We start from the raw sequence: 22,078 nt of genomic DNA on the forward strand, positions 1-22,078 counted from the left end.
TGCTGTCTAGTCTGTTTTATACATGCTGTCTAGTCTGTTTTATACATGCTGTCTAGTCTGTTTTATACATGCTGTCTAGTCTGTTTTATAAATGTGCAATAAGCATAAAGCACAATTACACAAGGTATTAGCAACTCGTTCTCATAGGGGTCTAGTCTGTTTTATAAATGTGCAATAAGCATAAAGCACAATTACACAAGGTATTAGCAACTCGTTCTCATAGGGGTCTAGTCTGTTTTATAAATGTGCAATAAGCATAAAGCACAATTACACAAGGTATTAGCAACATGCTCTAGTCTGTTTTATACAGGGGTCTAGTCTGTTTTATAAATGTGCAATAAGCATAAAGCACAATTACACAAGGTATTAGCAACTCGTTCTCATAGGGGTCTAGTCTGTTTTATAAATGTGCAATAAGCATAAAGCACAATTACACAAGGTATTAGCAACTCGTTCTCATAGCTGTCTAGTCTGTTTTTATAAATGTGCAATAAGCATAAAGCACAATTACATAAGTAATTAGCAACTCGTTCTCATAGCTGTCTAGTCTGTTTTTATAAATGTGCAATAAGCATAAAGCACAATTACATAAGGAATTGGCAGCTCGTTCTTATTCTGAGAAATAAGATGGGCCACTTGATTTCAACATCTGAACAAAGTGGACAGGCTAGCATGCTGTTCAAACAGTTGGAGATGGACAGAAGGGTGTTTTTATAACAATTCAACTGTTCTACCTTGTTGGCTAGCAAATAAACTCAGCAAAAAAAGAAACTTCCCTTTTTCAGGACCCTGTCTTTCAAAGATAATTAGTAAAAATCTAAATAACTTCACAGATCTTCATTGTAAAGGGTTTAAACACTGTTTCTCATGCTTGTTCAATGAACCATAAGCAATTAATGAACATGCACCTGTGGAGCGTTTGTTAAGACACTAACAGCCTACAGACGGTTAGCAATTAAGGTCACTGTTAAGAAAACTTAGGACACTAAAGAGGCCTTTCTACTGATTCTGAAAAACACCAAAGGAAAGATGCCCAGGGTCCCTGCTCATCTGTGTGAATGTGCCTTAGGCATGCTGCAAGGAGGCATGAGGACTGCAGATGTGGCCCGGGCAATAAATTGCAATGTCCGTACTATGAGACGCCTAAGACAGCGCTACAGGGAGAAAGGGCGAACAGCTGATCGTCCTCGCAGTGGCAGACCACGTGTAACAACACCTGCACAGGATCGGTACATCCGAACATCACACCTGCGGGACAGATACAGGATGGCAACAACAACTGCCCAGGTTACACCAGGAACGCATAATCCCTCCATCAGTGCTCAGACTGTCCGCAATAGGCTGAGAGAGGCTGGACTGAGGGCTTGTAGGCCTGTTGTAAGGCAGGTCATCACCAGCAACAATGTTGCCTATGGGCACAAACCCACCGTTGCTGGACCAGACAGGACTGGAAAAAAGTGCTCTTCACTGACGAGTCGCGGTTTTGTCTCACCAGGGGTAATGGTCGGATTCATGTTTATCGTATAAGGAATGAGTGTTACACCGAGGCCTGTACTCTGGAGCGGGATCGTTTTGGAGGTGGAGGGTCCGTCATGGTCTGGGGTGGTGTGTCACAGCATCATCGGACTGAGCTTGTCGTCATTGCAAGCAATCTCAACACTGTGCATTACAGGGAAGACATCCTCCTCCCTCATGTGGTACCCTTCCTGCAGGCTCATCCTGACATGAACCTCCAGCATGATAATGCCACCACGCACAGAACGAGCAGTATGGCTGATTTCCTGCAAGACAGGAATGACAGTGTTCTGCCATGGCCAGCGAAGAGCCCGGATCTCCCATTTGAGCACGTCTGGGACCTGTTGGATCGGAGGGTGAGGGCTAGGGCCCCCCCCCAGAAATATCTGGGAACTTGCAGGTGCCTTGGTGGAAGAACTGGCAAATCTGGTGCAGTTCATGTAGACGAGATGCATTGCAGTACTTAATGCAGCTGGTGGCCACACCAGATACTAACTGTTACTTTTGATTTTGACCCCCCCTTGTTCAGGGACACATTATTCAATGTTTGTTAGTCACATGTCTGCGGAACTTGTTCAGTTTATGTCTCAGTTCTTGAATCTTATGTTCATACAAATATTTACTCAGTTTGCTGAAAATAAACACAGTTGACAGTGAGAGGACATTTATTTTTTCGCTGAGTTTAGATCCAAGTTGGTTAGACATTAAATATAAAGATTAGCTGGCTACTCATAAGCATGTGGGCTTGTGCTTGAGAGATTGTTTACAGTGCCTTTGGAAAGTATTCAGATCCTTTACTTTTTTTTCCATACGGCCTTATTCTAAAATTGATTCAATTGTTGTTGTTTTTTTCTCATCGATCTACTCGCGATACCCTATAATGACAAAGCAAAAACTGTTGTTTTTAAAAAAAAATGTTTGCTAATTTATTGAAGAAAAAACCCATTACATTTACATACAGTACCAGTCAAACGTTTGGACACACCTACTCATTCCAGGGTTTTTCGTTATTTTTACATTCTACATTGTAGAATAATAATGAAGACATCAAAACTATGAAATAACACATATGGCATCATGTAGTTACCAAAAAAGTTAAACAAGTCAAAATATTTAATATTTGAGTTTCTGCCACTTCTGGGGCAGGTAACTATAATGAACTTATCCTCCGCAGCAGAGGTAACTATGGGTCTTCCTTTCCTGCGTTGGTCCTCATGAGAGCCAGTTTCATATTCTACAATGTAGAAAATAGTAAAAATAAAGACAAATCCTTGAATGAGTAGGTGTGTCCAAACTTTTGACTGGTACTGTAAGTCTTCAGACCCTTTACTCAGTACTTTGTTGAAGCACCTTTGGCAGCGATTTACAGCATCGCATCTTAGGTATGACACTACAAGCTTGGCACACCATTCAGAGACTTGTCCCGAAGCCACTCTTGTGTTGTCTTGGCTGTGTGCTTAGGGTCATTGTCCTGTTGGAAGGTGAACCTTTGCCCCAGTCTGAGGTCATGAATGCTCTGGAGCAGGTTTTCATCAAGGATCTCTCTGTATTTTTTCTCCATTCATCTTTGCCTCAATCCTGACTAGTTTCCCAGTCCCTGCCGCTAAAAAACATCCCCACAGCATGATGCTGCCACCACCATGCTTCACCATAGGGATGGTGCCAGGTTTCCTCCAGATGACGCTTGGCATTCAGGCCAAATGTTCACTCTTGGTTTCATCAGACCAGAGAATATTGTTCTCATGGTCTGAGAGTCCTTTAAGTGCTTTTTGGCCAACTCCAGATGGTTGTCCTTCTGGAAGGTACTCCCATCTCCACAGAGGAACTCTGCCAGAGTGACCATCGGGTTCTTGGTCACTTCCTGACCAAGGTCCTTCTCCCCCGATTGCTCAGTTTGGCCGGGTGGCCAGCTCTAGGAAGAGTCTTGGTGGTTCCAAACTTCTTCCATTTAAGGAAAATGGAGGCCGCTGTGTTCTTGGGGACCTTCAATGCTGCAGAAATGTTATGGTACCCTTTCCCAGATCTGTACCTCGACACAATCCTGTGTCGGAGCTCTATGGACAATTCCTTCGACCTCATGGCTTGGTTTTTGCTCTGACATGCACTGTCAACTGTGGGACCTTATATCAATTGAATTTACCACAGGTGGACTCCAAGTTGTGGAAAAATCTCAATGATGATCAATGGAAAGAAACAAGATGCATCGGAGCTAAATTTCGAGTCTCATAGCAAATGGTCTGAACTTATGTTAATAAGATATTTCTGTTTTTTATTCCAACCTGTTTTAGAATAAGGCTGTAACTTAACAACATGGAAAAAGTCGAGGGGTCGGAATACTTTCCAAAGGCACTGTATGAGACCTGTGTTAATTTTCTATAATGCCTGCCGCAAGAAGTTTGTCATTATTAGTGAATGTGTGTTATGCTTAGTTCTGGTAAACATTTTATCAACAATTACATCTTACTAGACAGACTTGAACACCAGATCACTGATTATTGCAAAAACAATGCGGGTTTTGATGAAATAATTAAATGATTAGTGGTTCTTGGTTGTGGAAGGCTTATATTTAGCATAGGTATAATTTCACTAACCCTGAATTAATTAGATTATTACTGACTGTTTGAAATGCAGTGTATTTGACCTTTTAATTGTACAAACAAATCTTAATTATAGAATATAGATTAAATAAATCAAGCTATATATCGTCAGCCCATGAGTTTGAAAATATTGAGGTGATTCGTAGGCCATATCGCCCATCCCTACACTTATCGGAGATTCTGGACCGGCGTCTGAGACAGTGTTTTTCTACCACCATCAACAACACTAAATGATGGAATGTCTCATGGATGAATGGTGTCGCATCCCACTAATAGATTATCCCTCTAATAGACACTTGTAGAATCTATGCCCAGGCGCATTGAAGCTGTTTTTGCACATCATGGTGGCCCAACGCCATATTCAGACACTTTATGTTGGTGTGTCCTTTTATTTTGCTCATGTTCAGTCATCTCCATCTCTCTGATAGAGATCTCCAGGTCTGATCTTAAGGACAGGGCTCTACTGGCAGCGTGCAGGATCACCTTATCTTCCTGCCCTGGCAGACGTCACACAGATGTGGGCGGAGGTCCGATGACAAGTCATTCTAAAACCTCTTGAAGTTAACTATGGCAACAGACCTAACGGCTATGGTCCAAGCGACCACATTTTTCCTTATAAGTTGGCCGTCAAAACTTTGAAGGTGCTTGTGAGGTTCTTCTATCAACTACTTCAATCAACTCTCTTTCTAAAGTACTAATTTACCAGAACAAATCCCTCAAACACCCTAAATGTAGCTTTTCATTCCTGTTGGTCTTTTAACTCTTGACTGCTGGTCCCACAGACGACTAACTAACCGCTATAATTAGCGGAGACAGATAGCTTGAAGCACTTGGTATCAGCTTACCCCTCCTCTCCTGGTCCTCAACAACCCAGACCTGAAATGACTACATGCTCTGACATGCCCAGAGCTCAGGGAGAGTTTGTTCTACAGATTTCTATGGCTTTTGACAGTTGTAACTTCTAGTTGGAATGTAGTTAGTCATATCCCTTTTACAGTGGGGCAAAAAAGTATTTAGTCAGCCACCAATTGTGCAAGTTCTCCCACTTAAAAAGATGAGAGGCCTGTAATTTTCATCATAGGTACACTTCAACTATGACAGACAAAATGAGAAAAAAAAATCCAGAAAATCACATTGTAGGATTTTTAATGAATTTATTTGCAAATTATAGTGGAAAATAAGTATTTGGTCAATAACAAAAGTTTATCTCAATACTTTGTTATATTGCCTTTGTTGGCAATGAGAGGTCAAACATTTTCTGTAAGTCTTCAAGGTTTTCACACACTGTTGCTGGTATTTTGGCACATTCCTCCATGCAGATCTCCTCTAGAGCAGTGATGTTTTGGGGCTGTTGCTGGGCAACAAACTTTCAACAAGATTTTCTATGGGGTTGAGATCTGGAGACTGGCTAGGCCACTCCAGGACCTTGAAATGCTTCTTACGAAGCCACTCCTTCGTGGCCCGGGCGGTGTGTTTGGGATCATTGTCATGCTGAAAGACCCAGCCACGTTTCATCTTCAATGCCCTTGCTGATGGAAGGAGGTTTTCACTCAAAATCTGGAGATAGATGGCCCTATTAATTCTTTCCTTTACACAGATCTGTCGTCCTGGTCCCTTTGCAGAAAAACAGCCCCAAAGCAGGATGTTTCCACCCCCATGCTTCACAGTAGGTATGGTGTTCTTTGGATGCAACTCGGCATTCTTTGTCCTCCAAACACGGCGAGTTGAGTTTTTACCAAAATGTTATATTTTGGTTTCATCTGACCATACGACATTCTCCCAATCTTCTTCTGGATCATCCAAATGCTCTCTAACAAACTTCAGACGGGCCTGGACATGTACTGGCTTAAGCAGGGGGACCGTTCTTGTGATAATTTTGACCCCACGGGGTGAGATCTTGCGTGGAGCCACAGATCGAGGGAGATTATCAGTGGTTTTGTATGTCTTCCATTTCCTAATAATTGCTCCCACAGTTGATTTCTTCAAACCAAGCTGCTTACCTATTGCAGATTCAGTCTTCCCAGCCTGGTGCAGGTCTACAATTTTGTTTCTGGTGTCCTTTGACAGCTCTTTGGTCTTGGCCATAGTGGGGTTTGGAGTGTGACTGTTTGTTTGAGGTTGTGGACAGGTGTATTTTATACTGATAACAAGTTCAAATAGGTGCTATTAATACAGGTAATGAGTGGAGAACAGATGAGCCTCTTAAAGAAGAAGTTACAGGTCTGAGGTACAGAGCCAGTAATCTTGCTTGTTTGTAGGTGACCAAATACTTATTTTTCCACCATAATTTGCAAATAAATTAATAAAAAATCCTACAATGTGATTTTCTGGATTTTTTTTTCTCATTTTGTCTGTCATAGTTGAAGTGTGCCTATGAAGAAAATTACAGGCCTCTGATCTTTTTAAGTGGGAGAACTTGCACAATTGGTGGCTGACTAAATACTTTTTTTGCCCCACTGTATATGCTGAGTACAACATCTACACCAAGGGAATGCTGAAGTGTCTAGTCATTAACTCTATTTTTAAAGAGCAGATTATGGACAGAATTTAGCCTTTTTAAAACAAGTATTTTTGTGTACAAGAATGAAACCATTACAACACACTTATTTACCAATACGCACGTATTCACATTGAAGTATAACACATTTTTGAAACAATGTATTTATTTTCTGTTAATTGTCAATTTACACAACGTCTTCAGGAAGTACCGTCATCTGTCCTGAGTGTGGTAGTGATCATGTGGTCCAGCTGGCTGGCCAGTCAGCTCCCTCCACCAGTACGCCTGTCCATGGTTCCCCATGCCAAGACGGGTCTGACCGACACTTTACCTTCAACCACAGAGAGACACCTCTACCCAGTCACCCTGGCAACAAGGTTTGAGATTTTATAGTCTTTCAAATTTATTTAAATATGTTGTTGTATGATGAACATTTTTTTAAAGTCTAGGGCAGTGGTTCCCAAACTTTTTATAGCCCCCGTACTTCTTCAAACATTCAACCTCCAGCTGTGTACCCCCTCTAGCACCAGGGTCAGTGCACTCTCAAATATATATTTTTTGCAATCATTGTAAGCCTGCCACACACACGCTATACGATACATTTAGAAAACATAAGAATGAGTGAGTTTTTGTTACAACCCGGCTCGTGGGAAGTGAAAAGAGCTCTTATAGGACCAGGATGATGATGATGATGATGATAATAAAAAATAATTTTGCTCTTTATTTAACCATCTTACATAAAACCTTATTTATTTATTGAAAATTGTGAAGAACTCGCCACAGGTTAATGAGAAGGGTGTGCTTGACAGGATGCACACAACTCTGCTATGTTGGGTTGTATTGAAGAGAGTCTGTCTTAAATTATTTTCCACACACAGCCTGTGCCTGTATTTGTTTTCATAATATAATATATGCCATTTAGCAGACGCTTTTATCCAAAGCGACTTACAGTCATGTGTGCATACATTCTACGTATGGGTGGTCCCGGGAATCGAACCCACTACCCTGGCGTTACAAGCGCCATGCTCTACCAACTGAGCTACAGAAGGACCATTCATGTTTATGAAGGCTGAGAATCCACTCTCGCGTAGGTACTTTGTTGCAAAGGGCATCAGTGTCTTAACAGTGCGATTTGCCAAGGCAGGATACTCTGAGCGCAGCCCAATCCAGAAATCTGGCAGTAACTTCTGATTTAAATGACATTTTCAGTTGTTTGTGTCGTCCTTTTCGGGAAAGTACCTGCATAATTGCGCACCCAACTCGCTTAGGTGCTTCGCTGTATCAAATTTGACATTGTCCGTAAGCTTGAGTTCATTTGCACACAAAAACACCATACAATGATGGAAAGACCTGTGTGTTGTCCTTGTTAATGCAGACAGAGCTCCAACTTCTTAATCATAGCCACAATTCTGTCCCGCACATTGAATATCCCAGATTCAGATCATTCGTGCAAGAAAAAACTTCCCCTTGATAGGCCAGTCGTGTGAGAAACTCGTCATCATGCAAGCAGTCAGACAAGTGAAAATTATGGTCAGTAAAGAAATTTAAGCTCATCTCTCAATAAAAAAAACTGTGTCAATACCTTGCCCCTTGATAACCAGCACACTTGTATCTATGTTGTAGAAGCGGTACAAGGTCACTGCCCATATCATTGCATAATGCAGAAAATACACGAAAGTTCGAAGTTCGGGGGCCTTGCTTTAACAAAGGTAACCATTTTCACTGTAGTGTACAAAATGTCTTTCAAGCTGTCAGGCATTCCCTTGGCAGCAAGAGCCTCTCGGTGGATGCTGCAGTGTACCCAAGTAGCATCGGAAGCTGCAGTGTACCCAAGTAGCATCGGAAGCTGCAGTGTACCCAAGTAGCATCGGAAGCTGCAGTGTACCCAAGTAGCATCGGAAGCAACTGCTTGCATGCGCATTACCACTCCACTATGTCACCCTGTCATGGCTTTTGCGCCATCCGTACAGATACCAACACATCTTGACCACCAAAGTCCATTTGATGTCACAAAGCTGTCCAGTACTTAAAAAAAATATCCTGTCCTGGTTTCCAGTGGTTTGCAGAAGAGGATGTCTTCCTTTATTGACCCCCCCATAAACGTAACAGGTCGGAGGAGTTGTGCCAGGCCCGCCACGTCTGTTGACTCATCCAGCTGTAACGCATATAATTCACTGGCTTGTTTGCGAAGCAGTAATTGTTTCAAAACATCTCCTGCCATGTCACTGATGCGTCGTGTTGTTTATGACAGGTGCAGTACTGCTGGTAGTAGCAGTCTCTATGTACGCGGGCTTTACTTTTTGTAACCATTAACCACCAGCAGCAAACGGAATGAGCAGCAGCTACGTTTTGGCTACATACGGACCGTTAGTGGAATTCCCGTGAGAGAGTAACCGTTAATGTGATTGGATGTTAATTATTTGACTAGGCTACCTGTATTTGACAATGTGTTGTCTCGCTGAACATGAGATCATAAAAATGTTTGGCAGTGAAACGAGGCTACTTAGGCGAGGGGGGGGGGACTCACCCAAATGTATAGCCCCATTGAAAAATCTAAATGGACTGTTTGAAATTGTATTTTAAAATGTGAATCACATTTTTATTTGGCGTACCCCTGACGGCATTGCGCGTACCCCAGTTTGATTACCCTAGACCAAGTATTCCCAGTCAGTTTGATTACCCTAGACCAAGTATTCCCAGTCAGTTTGATTACCCTGGACCAAGTATTCCCAGTCAGTTTGATTACCCTAGACCAAGTATTCCCAGTCAGTTTGATTACCCTGGACCAAGTATTCCCAGTCAGTTTGATTACCCTAGACCAAGTATTCCCAGTCAGTTTGATTACCCTGGACCAAGTATTCCCAGTCAGCTTGATTACCCTAGACCAAGTGTTCCCAGTCAGTTTGATTACCCTGGACCAAGTATTCCCAGTCAGTTTGATTACCCTGGACCAAGTATTCCCAGTCAGTTTGATTACCCTAGACCAAGTATTCCCAGTCAGTTTGATTACCCTGGACCAAGTATTCCCAGTCAGTTTGATTATTCCCCAGTTTAGACCAAGTATTCCCAGTCAGTTTGATTACCCTAGACCAAGTATTCCCAGTCAGTTTGATTACCCTGGACCAAGTATTCCCAGTCAGTTTGATTACCCTGGACCAAGTATTCCCAGTCAGTTTGATTACCCTGGACCAAGTATTCCCAGTCAGTTTGATTACCCTGGACCAAGTATTCCCAGTCAGTTTGATTACCCTAGACCAAGTATTCCCAGTCAGTTTGATTACCCTGGACCAAGTATTCCCAGTCAGCTTTCAGGCCCCGCCGTAGTGTCAAATCTCCCATATTCCCCCTCCCTCTGTTTTTAGGACCCCACCATGGAAGGTCCTTCCTCTGCCAGGGCCAGCCACTTCGGCAGCCCTGCCATGAAGGCCTCACCCCAGGACACTATCCAGACCAGCATCTCCATGGAGGACCCCACCTCCTTCTTCTCAGCCAAGGGAAGCTCCTTCTGGGAGGACCAGAGCTGTGACCGGAGCCTGTCCCAACCTGCCAGCTTCTACAGTACAGAGGGCCAGAGTAAAGGAGGTATAGCAGGGAACTGCAGCTATACTGTTAGTGCTACCTCACCTGGACCCCAGGATCAGCATGCAGAACAAGCCAGTCCAGGTGGGTCCTGGAGAAAGTTGCGTCCTCTTCCCTTTGCATAGACATCATTTTGTAGTCATATATAATTGTGAATACTTCTGCAATAACCAATGGTATTGCTAAAATATAACATCTGTGTATTGTGATGGTGAAAGGCATGAACAAAAAAACATTGTTTGATTGGGTCCTTTGGTTTTTATCAGCCATCAGATGAAGTCATAAAATGGATATGATCCTGAAATAGAAGTGATCACATGACCTGGATTTGAACCTTTTTATTTAAAGATTTTTCATCAAATGGCCCCCTTTTTTAAATTTTTTATGTTAGTCGGTCCAGCACCATCCTCAAGACAATTACTTTCATTTTTGGTGTAAATCACATTTCTGGAAAAGGTTTAAAATAAAGGTTCAAATCCAGGTCATGGGAGATGATAGTCCAAAACACAGGGCCCCAGTTATAGGAGACAAGGAGGAAATGCATATTTAGATTTTGCAAGAACGAGTATAACACAACAATCCATAGGAGGTTATTTGACATTGGTGACAGTCTTCCAGGCTGGCCCCTTGGGTCTCTGTCTGTGGGTCTTACACTAAGATCTCATATGGTTTAGTAAGTCCGTTACTATTAGAACTGATGGGAGAGGACGGAATGCTTTAGCCTCCACAGAGAAGACAATGGAATGGAGAGAGGAGAGGGGGTATAAATTCTGTATATACACAGTATAATAGACCTTTATATTTCCCTCTGTGGTATACTGTAACAGACAGATGCTGAATGACTGACAACATGGAATCCTTGTTTAAAAACCACACGCCACTGCAGAGACCCATCCCAAAGCCTCTGAGCTGAAGCTAATTTGAGACTACTTCTGAGAGGATGAAGACACAGCTATTTTGTTGAACAAGTCCTTTAGTCTAACACCAGTTTACTACATATAGATGAAAAACAACAACTGATCTGATTTCCATGTATTTGGGACACATTGATCTGAATATCGCTCATCAAAAAGGAAATGTTAGATGCGTTGAGATGAACTGAGTGGAAAGACTCAGGTGTAAATGCAACATTTGAATACTCTTGTTTTAGCTATAGACACTTCCGCTCAGTGATATATGTAGCATTGGACCAGATTCAGAGAGGCCTAGTGAATGATGGCCTCAAAGTCAATAGGCCAGTTTCCTGGCAGTTAGTTACTATCTATTGTCTCTGGGGTTGATGAGTGTCACCTTGCACTAAATGGACCAGCAGCCCTATGCCAGGTTAGATTTACTACACAGCGACAGCATAATTCTCCATAAACTACAGTTTAGAGACAGTTTAGATTTAGTGGGAGGGTGGGATAAATCTATATGTTCAATTGTGAGACACCCATCCCTTTTATCAGTTTTTCGTGTGATCTGACAAGGTAATAATTGGAAAATATATTTGTTTAAAAGGGGAAGTAGGGAGACTACATAGCCAAAATGTTATTGGGTCTGTTCGTTGTTGCATACTAACTGTACTGTTTGTAAACTAGTGCTGTGTGTCTGTTGGTTATGCTAAGCTAACTGCTTTACCTTTTGTGTCGGTTATGCTTAGCTAATTGCTGTCCCTGTGTGTTGGTTATGCTAAGCTAACTGCTTTACCTTTTGTGTCGGTTATGCTTAGCTAATTGCTGTCCCTGTGTGTTGGTTATGCTAAGCTAACTGCTTTTCCTTTTGTGTCGGTTATGCTTAGCTAATTGCTGTCCCTGTGTGTTCGTTATGCTAAGCTAACTGCTTTTCCTTTTGTGTCGGTTATGCTAAGCTAACTGCTTTTCTTATGATAAGCCAACTGCTGTCCCTGTGTGTTGGTTATGATAAGCTTTTGTGTCGGTTATGCTAAGCTAACTGTCCCTGTTTTCCTTTTAACTGCTGTCCCTGTGTGTTGGTTATGATAAGCCTAACTGCTGTCCCTGTGTGTTCGGTTATGCTAAGCTAACTGCTTTCCCTGTGTGTTGGTTATGATGCTAAGTTATGATAACTGTGTGTTGCTGTCCCTGTGTGTTGGTTATGATAACCTAACGGCTGTCCCTGTGTGTTGGTTATGATAACCTAACGGCTGTCCCTGTGTGTTGGTTATGATAACCTAACTGCTGTCCCTGTGTGTTGCTTATGATAAGCCAACTGCTGTCCCTGTGTGTTGCTTATGATAAGCTAACTGCTGTCCCTGTGTGTTGCTTATGATAAGCCAACTGCTGTCCCTGTGTGTTGCTTATGATAAGCTAACTGCTGTCCCTGTGTGTTGGTTATGATAACCTAACGGCTGTCCCTGTGTGTTGGTTATGATAACCTAACGGCTGTCCCTGTGTGTTGGTTATGATAACCTAACGGCTGTCCCTGTGTGTTGGTTATGATAACCTAACGGCTGTCCCTGTGTGTTGGTTATGATAACCTAACTGCTGTCCCCTAACTGCTGTCCCTGTGTGTTGCTTATGATAAGCTAACTGCTGTCCCTGTGTGTTGCTTATGATAAGCCAACTGCTGTCCCTGTGTGTTGCTTATGATAAGCCAACTGCTGTCCCTGTGTGTTGCTTATGATAAGCCAACTGCTGTCCCTGTGTGTTGCTTATGATAAGCCAACTGCTGTCCCTGTGTGTTGCTTATGATAAGCCAACTGCTGTCCCTGTGTGTTGCTTATGATAAGCTAACTGCTGTCCCTGTGTGTTGCTTATGATAAGCTAACTGCTGTCCCTGTGTGTTGCTTATGATAAGCTAACTGCTGTCCCTGTGTGTTGCTTATGATAAGCTAACTGCTGTCCCTGTGTGTTGCTTATGATAAGCTAACTGCTGTCCCTGTGTGTTGCTTATGATAAGCTAACTGCTGTCCCTGTGTGTTGCTTATGATAAGCTAACTGCTGTCCCTGTGTGTTGCTTATGATAAGCTAACTGCTGTCCCTGTGTGTTGCTTATGATAAGCTAACTGTTGCTTATGATAAGCTAACTGCTGTCCCTGTGTGTTGCTTATGATAAGCTAACTGCTGTCCCTGTGTGTTGCTTATGATGTGTTGCTTTATAATGTGTGTTGCTTATGAAGCTAACTGCTTATGATCCCTGTGTGTTGCTTATGATAAGCCAACTGCTGTCCCTGTGTGTTGCTTATGATAAGCCAACTGCTGTCCCTGTGTGTTGCTTATGATAAGCCAACTGCTGTCCCTGTGTGTTGCTTATGATAAGCCAACTGCTGTCCCTGTGTGTTGCTTATGATAGGTTAACTGCTGTCCCAGTGTGTTGGTTATAAATGTTACCCTAACACTATTCTGACCTGTGTGTCTGTAGGCCAGTTGGACCTTCTCTCAGAGGACTATGAGGCGGTAGACCATCGGCTGAAGCTCTTCCTAGATGTGGAGGTGTTTGAAGAGGAAGAGGAGCTCCACTCCTTTCTCAAGGTTAGCAGAACCAATGTTCTGACAACGGTTAACAGTTCGGTGACGTGGCTGAATCCAGTTCTGCTCAGAAGTTCCATGAACTGCTAACCCAGCCAAAACCGGTCGGCTCAAACTCTTGTGATCTGCTCCTGGCTGCTTTTTTGCCCCCAGCTGTTCTCTCGCTGTCCTGCACCCCCCCCCCACCCTCTCTGTTCATCGCCACCCCAACCCACCACACCATGACCTTGGATGAGCTCCTCCATGTGTAATGCATGCTGGGAGCCCTGTGGAGCGGAGGGGTATTGGTTTACTGCTCAGGACACCTGGACAAGGAGAGGGAGCCAAGAGGACACAAGCAACCCCAGCAGGAGACAGGAGATCCAGCTCATAACATGCTCATTCATCTGATGTTTATTTATCTTGTCACTCGTGCTTCTCTCCCCTCTGGCTCTCTTTCTCTTTCAACAGCTCAACTGTTTTATTTTTGGGCCTACACAGTATTCAATGAAGATTGATGTGACTTTGTTGCTAGACCTTACTCTAGGTGTTTTTTAAACAGGAACTGATCTGTTCTTATACAGTCTGTTTAAGAAGAGCTCTGAATGCAGTCATCATTTTCCTCAGGGAAAGTTATTTGCAGCACTTCAGTGTTGTGCTGTGGAATCTTTAACGTGTGGAATCTTTAACGTGTGTACATCTTATCTTTGTTGTAGGTGTCGACCGTGAAGTTTGGTGATCCGGTGGAGTTCCCCTCGTTCCTGGTGGTGTCTGACCAACGCATCTACTTCCTGGAAGTGACATCCGACATGGAGTAAGTTAACCACCTGACCTGTCACACTGAAGACCATCACACAAGAGAAGGCTGGAATAAAAATAAACATTCAAGTACCTATTCTGTGGTCACAGAAATGGTTGTGCCTGTCATGAAGGTATTGTCTGTAGAGGCATTTGGTCTGTAGACTACAGTTTATTCTATAAAGCTATATATTACATTTATGGGGACAGCAGCAACAGGTGTGGTAGGGAGCAGACCAACCCTATAGGATCACCACAGCTTTATGTAACCCACCACATCCCAATACTAACAGACTTTCTGGGCCACATCTTCAAACCCATTACAGCCCTGGTCTTTGTGGTGGCCCTACACATCTCCCCAGCCACTGCTCCCATGTCCTATATCAGTGGCTCCACGTTCCCTCTGATATAGTGCAAACACTATATCAAGGACTTTGTAAGCCCTGTATCAATGGCTTTTTTTTGTCCTCATCAAAAGCATGTTGGCTTGCCTCCGCTTCCTCCCAGGAGTGTGAGTAGTACGGTGTTGGACAAGCCTGAGTCTCATGCTGCGACGGTCCCTATAAAGTTACTGGGATTCTGACCCCAGAAGGCCACACCCCCGCTATCCTGAGCACTCCCTGGAAGTTGTGTAACGGCCAAGTTTGGTTGCACAACAGTGGGATATTCTTATGATGACCTTTCGCTGCTTTTTAAAGGTGCAATCTGTGACTTGGTTGTCTGTGTCTGTCTGACAAATTGCAGAAAAAAAACATGCTCAAACAAAAACATACCTTAAACGTGAGTAGACTCAAGGAAACAAAGGTAACAGGCTGGGATACATGCAAGTAAAATAATAATAATATTTCTTTCACACTTTCCCATCTTCATTGTTCTCTTCCTGGCAGAGGGCAGCCTTGTGATTGGCTGCAGAAGAGGGAGAGCCGTGGAATCACAGAGCTGAGTTACCTGGAGGTGGGACTGGGCTCCCAGAGTATCCACATGGAGTTTGAGGACGGGCCTGTGGCCTACACCCTGCTAGTACGGGACAGCGTGCGTTGCAAACGCTTCTTCAGCCTCTTCACAGGCAAGACACAGCCACACACACACACACACACACACACACACACACACACACACACAGCACATGTGTTGCATGCATCTGTATCTCATGAATTAAGGGCATTCCTCCTGGGGATATTAGAGTAGAGCGTACTCGCTCTTAGGACAATATGTCCCTCTCTCTTGCTCTCTCTCCCTCTCTCGCTCTCTCCATCCGTCTCGCCTTTTCTTTCTCTCTCTCTTTCCCGCTCTCTCTCTCTCTCGTCCCTCTCAGTATGTTGATCACATGCTCCTCTGCTCACAGTGACTACACCCTGCCTAGCCTGTCAGCAAGGCAAGACCAGAAGCAGAGAGAGAGGAAAGCTGAGTTTTATTAGATCAACACTCCCCTCTCTGACTCTCACAACTACTCCTAACTACTTCACTAGAGCACTCTTTTAATGGAGTCCCTTTGGTAGCAAGGGGAAGCACCATGGCCAAACGGTCTTCAGCTAAGGCTCTGTGGACCTGAGTCTGTCCTGTCTTATCTGTGGGGACTCCATGTTTTCATTCAGTCGTATCAATAGTCACTCAGATCCAGTCATTATTTGACTGTTTTCCAGATCAACTCTTTAGCTAATCTGGTACAGTCCAGATGGCCTCAGATTTTTATTTGGAATTCCCTCTGTATGTGCGGGTCTAGAATCGAAGATTCATTTCTGGCCTCGAAAGGGGTCATATTTTCGAAGTGAGTCTATGTTGTGTAGATCCATTGTAAATCCTAGAGCATAATAGACCTCATTAGAGTTCTCTTCTCTTCCAAGTCTATGCTCTAGGTTCCCTAGAGGTGGTCCTTTTTCTTGTACTGTGAGGCCTGTTGGAATAATTGTTTCTGAGGTTATGTCCTTGTCTGGATTCGTCAAAGATGATTTTTCTCCTTCCTCTCAACGACTGAGGACGGGTCCAGATTTTCAGTCACTGGGACCACATAGCCGGCTAGGCCAGTCCAATTCTGGGCTTGGACTCTGTATTGCAAAGCTGAACGGCCCCATAGAGAGAGGCTGTCACAGGGCTCTGCTATAGCCTGCCAGTTGGATCATCTCCTATACGTCTTAAAATATCCTCTGTTGTGTTCCTGAGGAAGGAGGAGGAGGAACAGGAGAGTTGAGCCTGGTTGTAGGCCTGGTTCTGAGGTATGTGCTACAGACAGACATGGCTGGTCCTGTCCAGTTGGCAGAGGGAGAGAGGGGGGGTGGGAGAAACACAGGGGGGGGCTAAATAACTAGGTGCCTTCTCAGTGCTCCACTCGTTGGTATGAGGCTTTGGCACCATCCTTCATCTCCGGCCTTCACTCCTAGTCTGCCCTGCTCTTCCTCCCCTTGATGAAACTGGAACTATTTATTATGTGCCTGAAAACTCGGTCCAGAGCTCTGATATTGCCCCCATAACAGCTGTTACAATATTTGTCTCAGGGAAAGGACCAAAGGATACCTTTACTATAACAAAAGCAGTTTTCAGACGGGGCTGGCATTCCCAGAACAGATGTGGTCATGCCTGGCTTGGTCGGTGGTGAGGGCTACAAACATGGAGAAGGAAAGGGTCTGGGACTGTGAGGAAACTCTATGGTTGTACTACCCAAAGGAGAAGAAGCTAATAGGGACAGATCTGTCCACTGCTCACTGGGTTTGAAAATGTTTTATTGAAATGAGGAAGAAGTCTGGACAAGTCTGAACTTGATATTCCGGAGGAGTCAGTACAGGTCACCATGTCAATCAAAGACTTGTCTGAACAATGTCTCGGCTTTTGCTAATTGAAATGCCCTTATTGCCCCGTACAGACCTACAGTGGGTAAAAATATGTGGTCTGTCTGGTAAGTAGTTTGGTGAGGTTTGCAATGCTCGTAAATGGTCATGGAAGGAGTGTTTTGGTTTGGTTGTGTGGGTTGGATCCAGACACTGCATTCCTGAAAGGTAACGGAAAACTGTTCCTGTCTCCTTCACTAACTATCAAGTTATGGGGTAGTGCTCCCAAATTACAAACGGACCTCATCTATGGATACCAGGCAACATAATCAACATTTTATGATTTGTTTACTTATCAACAGCAGCAATTAGCATCTTGAGTGATATTTGGGTGAAGAGTCCCTTTAACTGCATAGTAAACTCAGTGTCTTCTCTTGTTAGGAGATGGACGATATAAGCAGATGTCATATCTCAAGTTTAACCCTGTCAGATACCCTTGCAATACCAACACAGTGTCACTTCCCACTGCCTCAGACCTGGGCTAAACTCTGCCCTGTTTTCCTTGGAAATCCATTCAGATTCGGCGTATCCCGGCCGTACTGGTCCCACTCCCGCGCTCTCCCTTCCCCGTGGTCTGCTGTTCCGACAGGGCCGAGAGTGTTCGGTTTCGCCCGGATGGATGCTGAGGGACCAACTATTCCTTGTGAAAATAAGCAAGAGTATTTGGGAAGGTTGGAAGTGGTTAACCTAGTGGAGAGGGTCCTGTGATTGAACCGGCAGGAGGGAGACTAACGTTATTCGCCAGGACAGATCCCAGACGCCGACACAGATCCGCTCTCCTTTTACAGCTCTATGCTCTTTCAGCCAGGCCTGTCGCCATGGCGAGCGACCGAGCCCTGTACTTGTTTGTCCTCTCGTCATGGTGACGGTGGTCCACTAAATCACGCAACACATACATACACAGAGTGCACAAAGCATGAGGATCACCTTCCTAATTGTGAGTTGCACCTCCTTTTGCCCTCAGAACAGCCTCAATTCATCGGGGCATGGATTCTACAAGGTGTTGAAAGCGTTCCACAGGGATGCCGGGCCATTTTGACTTCAATGCTTCCCAGAGTTTTGTCTAGTTGGCTTGATGTCCGTTGAGCGTGAAAAACCCTACAACGTTGCAGTTCTTGACACACTCAAACCGGTCCTCCAGGCACCTACTACCATACCCTGTTCAAAGACACTTCAATCTTTTGTCTTGCCCGTTCACCCTCTGAATGGCACACATACACAATCCATGTCTCAAGCCTTCTTTAACCGGTCTCCTCCCCTTCATCTACACTGATTTGAAGTGGATTTAACAAGTGACATCAATAAGGGATCATAGCTTTCTCCTGGATTCACCTGGTCAGTCTATGTCATGGAAAGAGCAGGTGTTCCTAATGTTTTGTACACTCGGTGTACACCGTCAGGAGGGTATGTTTAGACTAAAAGGGCGACATTCTTGACTCCCGCACGAGCAGCTTAAAGATGGCAGAAGTTGGTGTTGCTTACAAGATGTTTTTCTCTGGGATAATAAAACAAAATAGGCCCGAACTTGCCCTGTCCTGTCCCACCTTGTCCTGCCCTGTCCTGCAAGCTCCACCTTGTCCTCTGCTCCAAAAGGAATTTAGTGTTATTGAGTTTAGAGTCTAAATCTCTGCATTGCTTCACCTTGAATAATGTCCTGAATAGAGTTGTGTGTGTGTGTGGTCTCCTATTGGTTCACTCGAACCCACCAGAAGATAAGCGGTTAAAGGGGAGCTCAAAGAGAGACAACAATACCTTCCCTTTAATGGTTGTCCTTTTTAATCCAGCACCATGCTTCGTCCCGTAGGCTTCACTTTAGATGTTTGTCCTGGTCTGGAATGGTAGTGTGGCAGATCAGTTTCCTCCGGGAAGAAAGGGAAAGAAACAATGGCAAAAGAATTGAGGTTGGATCTTATACAGGCATTGGGTGCCAGAATAGGCCACTGGTGCCACGCAATGTGTTTATTTCTTGTCCCTGTTGTTGTTGAACTTGGACATGGATAGGGGCAGGGTGTTCCTACTCTGTTTTTCTTCATTTGTTGTTTAACTCTTTTCAGTGTGTCTCCCTTTTAAACTCAACTTCCCTTTCAATTCCACCTTTTTTAACTTTGGCCCTGTGTTCCCCTATTGCTACCACCCCACAGGGAAGTATTTTGTCGCTGTGAGTGTGACCTCGCACATTGTTCTCCTGTACCTTCTTCCAACCTGTGTTTTTCACCTGCTGCCATGGAGATGTAATTCTAGATCTGAAATCAGAGACCTATCAGCTTTCTAGTATTAACCCACCACAGACTGTAATAGTCTAACATTAGCTCTGTCTATTGTTCCTAGGGCTGCAAAGCTACCGGTAGCTTACCAAAGTTAACGGAATCTTCAGTAATTATGGTAATTTAACAGAATCTATGGCAATCTATCATAACCTTGGTAATTTATACTTGAATAAATGCTTATTTTTTTAAATCATGTATATTATTCATTTTTTATATAAAATAACAGTTTCTGGTAGATAGACTATATGGTTCAAGAGAAAATAGCCTAGTGGTTAGCCTAGTGGTTAGAGCGTTGGACTAGTAACCGGAAGGTTGCGAGTTCAAACCCCCGAGCTGACAAGGTACAAATCTGTCGTTCTGCCCCTGAACAGGCAGTTAACCCACTGTTCCCAGGCCGTCATTGAAAATAAGAATATGTTCTTAACTGACTTGCCTGGTTAAATAAAGGTAAAATTAAAAATTAAAAAAATTAAAATTAATGAAAAAAGCATGTAATCAACAATGCCATTATTTTCAGTTAACTCTACAGCTCTTCCAACTATTTACTTTTTTTCACAGCTGTCACCAGTTTGATGCTGAGACATAGTCAAATAAGTGTGTAAAAAATGTCAAATAATATATTCAGTGGGGCAAAAAGTATTTAGTCAGCCACCAATTGTGCAAGTTCTCCCACTTAAAAAGATGAGAGGCCTGTAATTTTCATCATAGGTACACTTCAACTATGACAAAATGAGGAGAAAAAAATCCAGAAAATCACATTGTAGGATTTTTAATGAATTTATTTGCAAATTATGGTGGAAAATAAGTATTTGGTCAATAACAAAAGTTTCTCAATACTTTGTTATATACCCTTTGTTGGCAATGACAGAGGTCAAATGTTTTCACACACTGTTGCTGGTATTTTGGCCCATTCCTCCATGCAGATCTCCTCTAGAGCAGTGATGTTTTGATGCTGTTGCTGGGCAATACGGACTTTCAACTCCATCCAAAGATTTTCTATGGGGTTGAGATCTGGAGACTGGCTAGGCCACTCCAGGACCTTGAAATGCTTCTTACGAAGCCACTCCTTCGTTGCACGGGCGGTGTGTTTGGGATCATTGTCATGCTGAATGACCCAGCCACGTTTCATCTTCAATGCCCTTGCTGATGGAAGGAGGTTTTCACTCAAAATCTCACAATACATGGCCCCATTCATTCTTTCCTTTAAAAACAGCCCAAAAGCATGATGTTTCCACCCCCATGCTTCACAGTAGGTATGGTGTTCTTTGGATGCAACTCAGCATTCTTTGTCCTCCAAACACGACGAATTGAGTTTTTACCAAAAAGTTATATTTTGGTTTCATCTGACCATATGACATTCTCCCAATCTTCTTCTGGATCATCCAAATGCTCTCTAACAAACTTCAGATGGGCCTGGACATGTACTGGCTTAAGCAGGGGGACACGTCTGGCACTGCAGGATTTGAGTTCCTGGCGGCGTAGTGTGTTACTGATGGTAGGCTGTGTTACTTTGGTCCCAGCTCTCTGCAGGTCATTCACTAGGTCCCCCCGTGTGATTCTGGGATTTTTGCTCACCGTTCTTGTGATCATTTTGACCCCACGGGGTGAGATCTTGCGTGGAGCCCCAGATCGAGGGAGATTATCAGTGGTCTTGTATGTCTTCCATTTCCTAATAATTGCTCCCACAGTTGATTTCTTCAAACCAAGCTGCTTACCTATTGCAGATTCAGTCTTCCCAGCCTGGTGCAGGTCTACAATTTAGTTTCTGGTGTCCTTTGACAGCTCTTTGGTCTTGGCCATAGTGGAGTTTGGAGTGTGACTGTTTGAGGTTGTGGACAGGTGTCTTTTATACTGATAACAAGTTCAAACAGGTGCCATTAATACAGCTAACGAGTGGAGGACAGAGGAGCCTCTTAAAGAAGAAGTTACAGGTCTGTGAGAGCCAGAAATCTTGCTTGTTTGGAGTTGACCAAATACTTATTTTCCACCATAATTTGCAAATAAATTCATGATTTTTTTCTCATTTTCTCTGTCATAGTTGAAGTGTACCTCTCATCTTTTTAAGCGGGAGAACTTGCACAATTGGTGGCTGACTAAATACATTTTTCCCCCACTGTAAAATATATTTCATGCTGAAATCCTCATATTAAACAATGGTATTCACTAAGTTTATGGTTACATTTAAGATCATATTTTCAGCTTTGTCATTCAATTATTTTTGTGAAAATCATCTTATTAAATGAGTCCATATATTTTACATGTGACAAGGCCACACAGAGGGCCAGTGATGATTAGACACCTGTCACATCTGAAGTACCCAAAAGGACCACTAGATGTATTGTGATAGAGTACATAAAATCCTTGAAAGATACCAACATTCTTTACAAGTTTCCAGTAAGATATCCTCCCTTTGCAACCCAAATTGTCCCTAGTCCTCATCCGATCTGCTTGGGTGTGACTCTCTTACTCTCTGGCTGTGTTTACACAGGCAGCCCAATTCTGATCTCTTTCATTTAAATTGTATTTATTTATTTATATTTAACCTTTATTTAAACAG

General features: G+C 43.4%; 1 protein-coding gene across 5 annotated transcripts in view; it reads left to right on the top strand.

The window, feature by feature from the left end:
* Positions 1-22,078, top strand: part of LOC118363210 (serine/threonine-protein kinase 11-interacting protein-like) — a 45,096-nt gene that overhangs the window by 12,434 nt on the left and 10,584 nt on the right. For all 5 annotated transcript variants that reach the window (XM_052503067.1, XM_052503066.1, XM_052503065.1 and 2 more), the window contains 5 exons: positions 6,814-6,986; positions 9,972-10,272; positions 13,549-13,658; positions 14,351-14,448; positions 15,320-15,498. In XM_052503067.1, coding sequence (XP_052359027.1) covers positions 6,814-6,986; positions 9,972-10,272; positions 13,549-13,658; positions 14,351-14,448; positions 15,320-15,498 — 861 coding nt within the window. The remainder of the gene's footprint in view (positions 1-6,813; positions 6,987-9,971; positions 10,273-13,548; positions 13,659-14,350; positions 14,449-15,319; positions 15,499-22,078) is intronic.

This window comes from Oncorhynchus keta, unplaced genomic scaffold (genome assembly GCF_023373465.1).
Source record: "Oncorhynchus keta strain PuntledgeMale-10-30-2019 unplaced genomic scaffold, Oket_V2 Un_contig_16759_pilon_pilon, whole genome shotgun sequence".
NCBI classification, from domain to species: domain Eukaryota; kingdom Metazoa; phylum Chordata; class Actinopteri; order Salmoniformes; family Salmonidae; genus Oncorhynchus; species Oncorhynchus keta.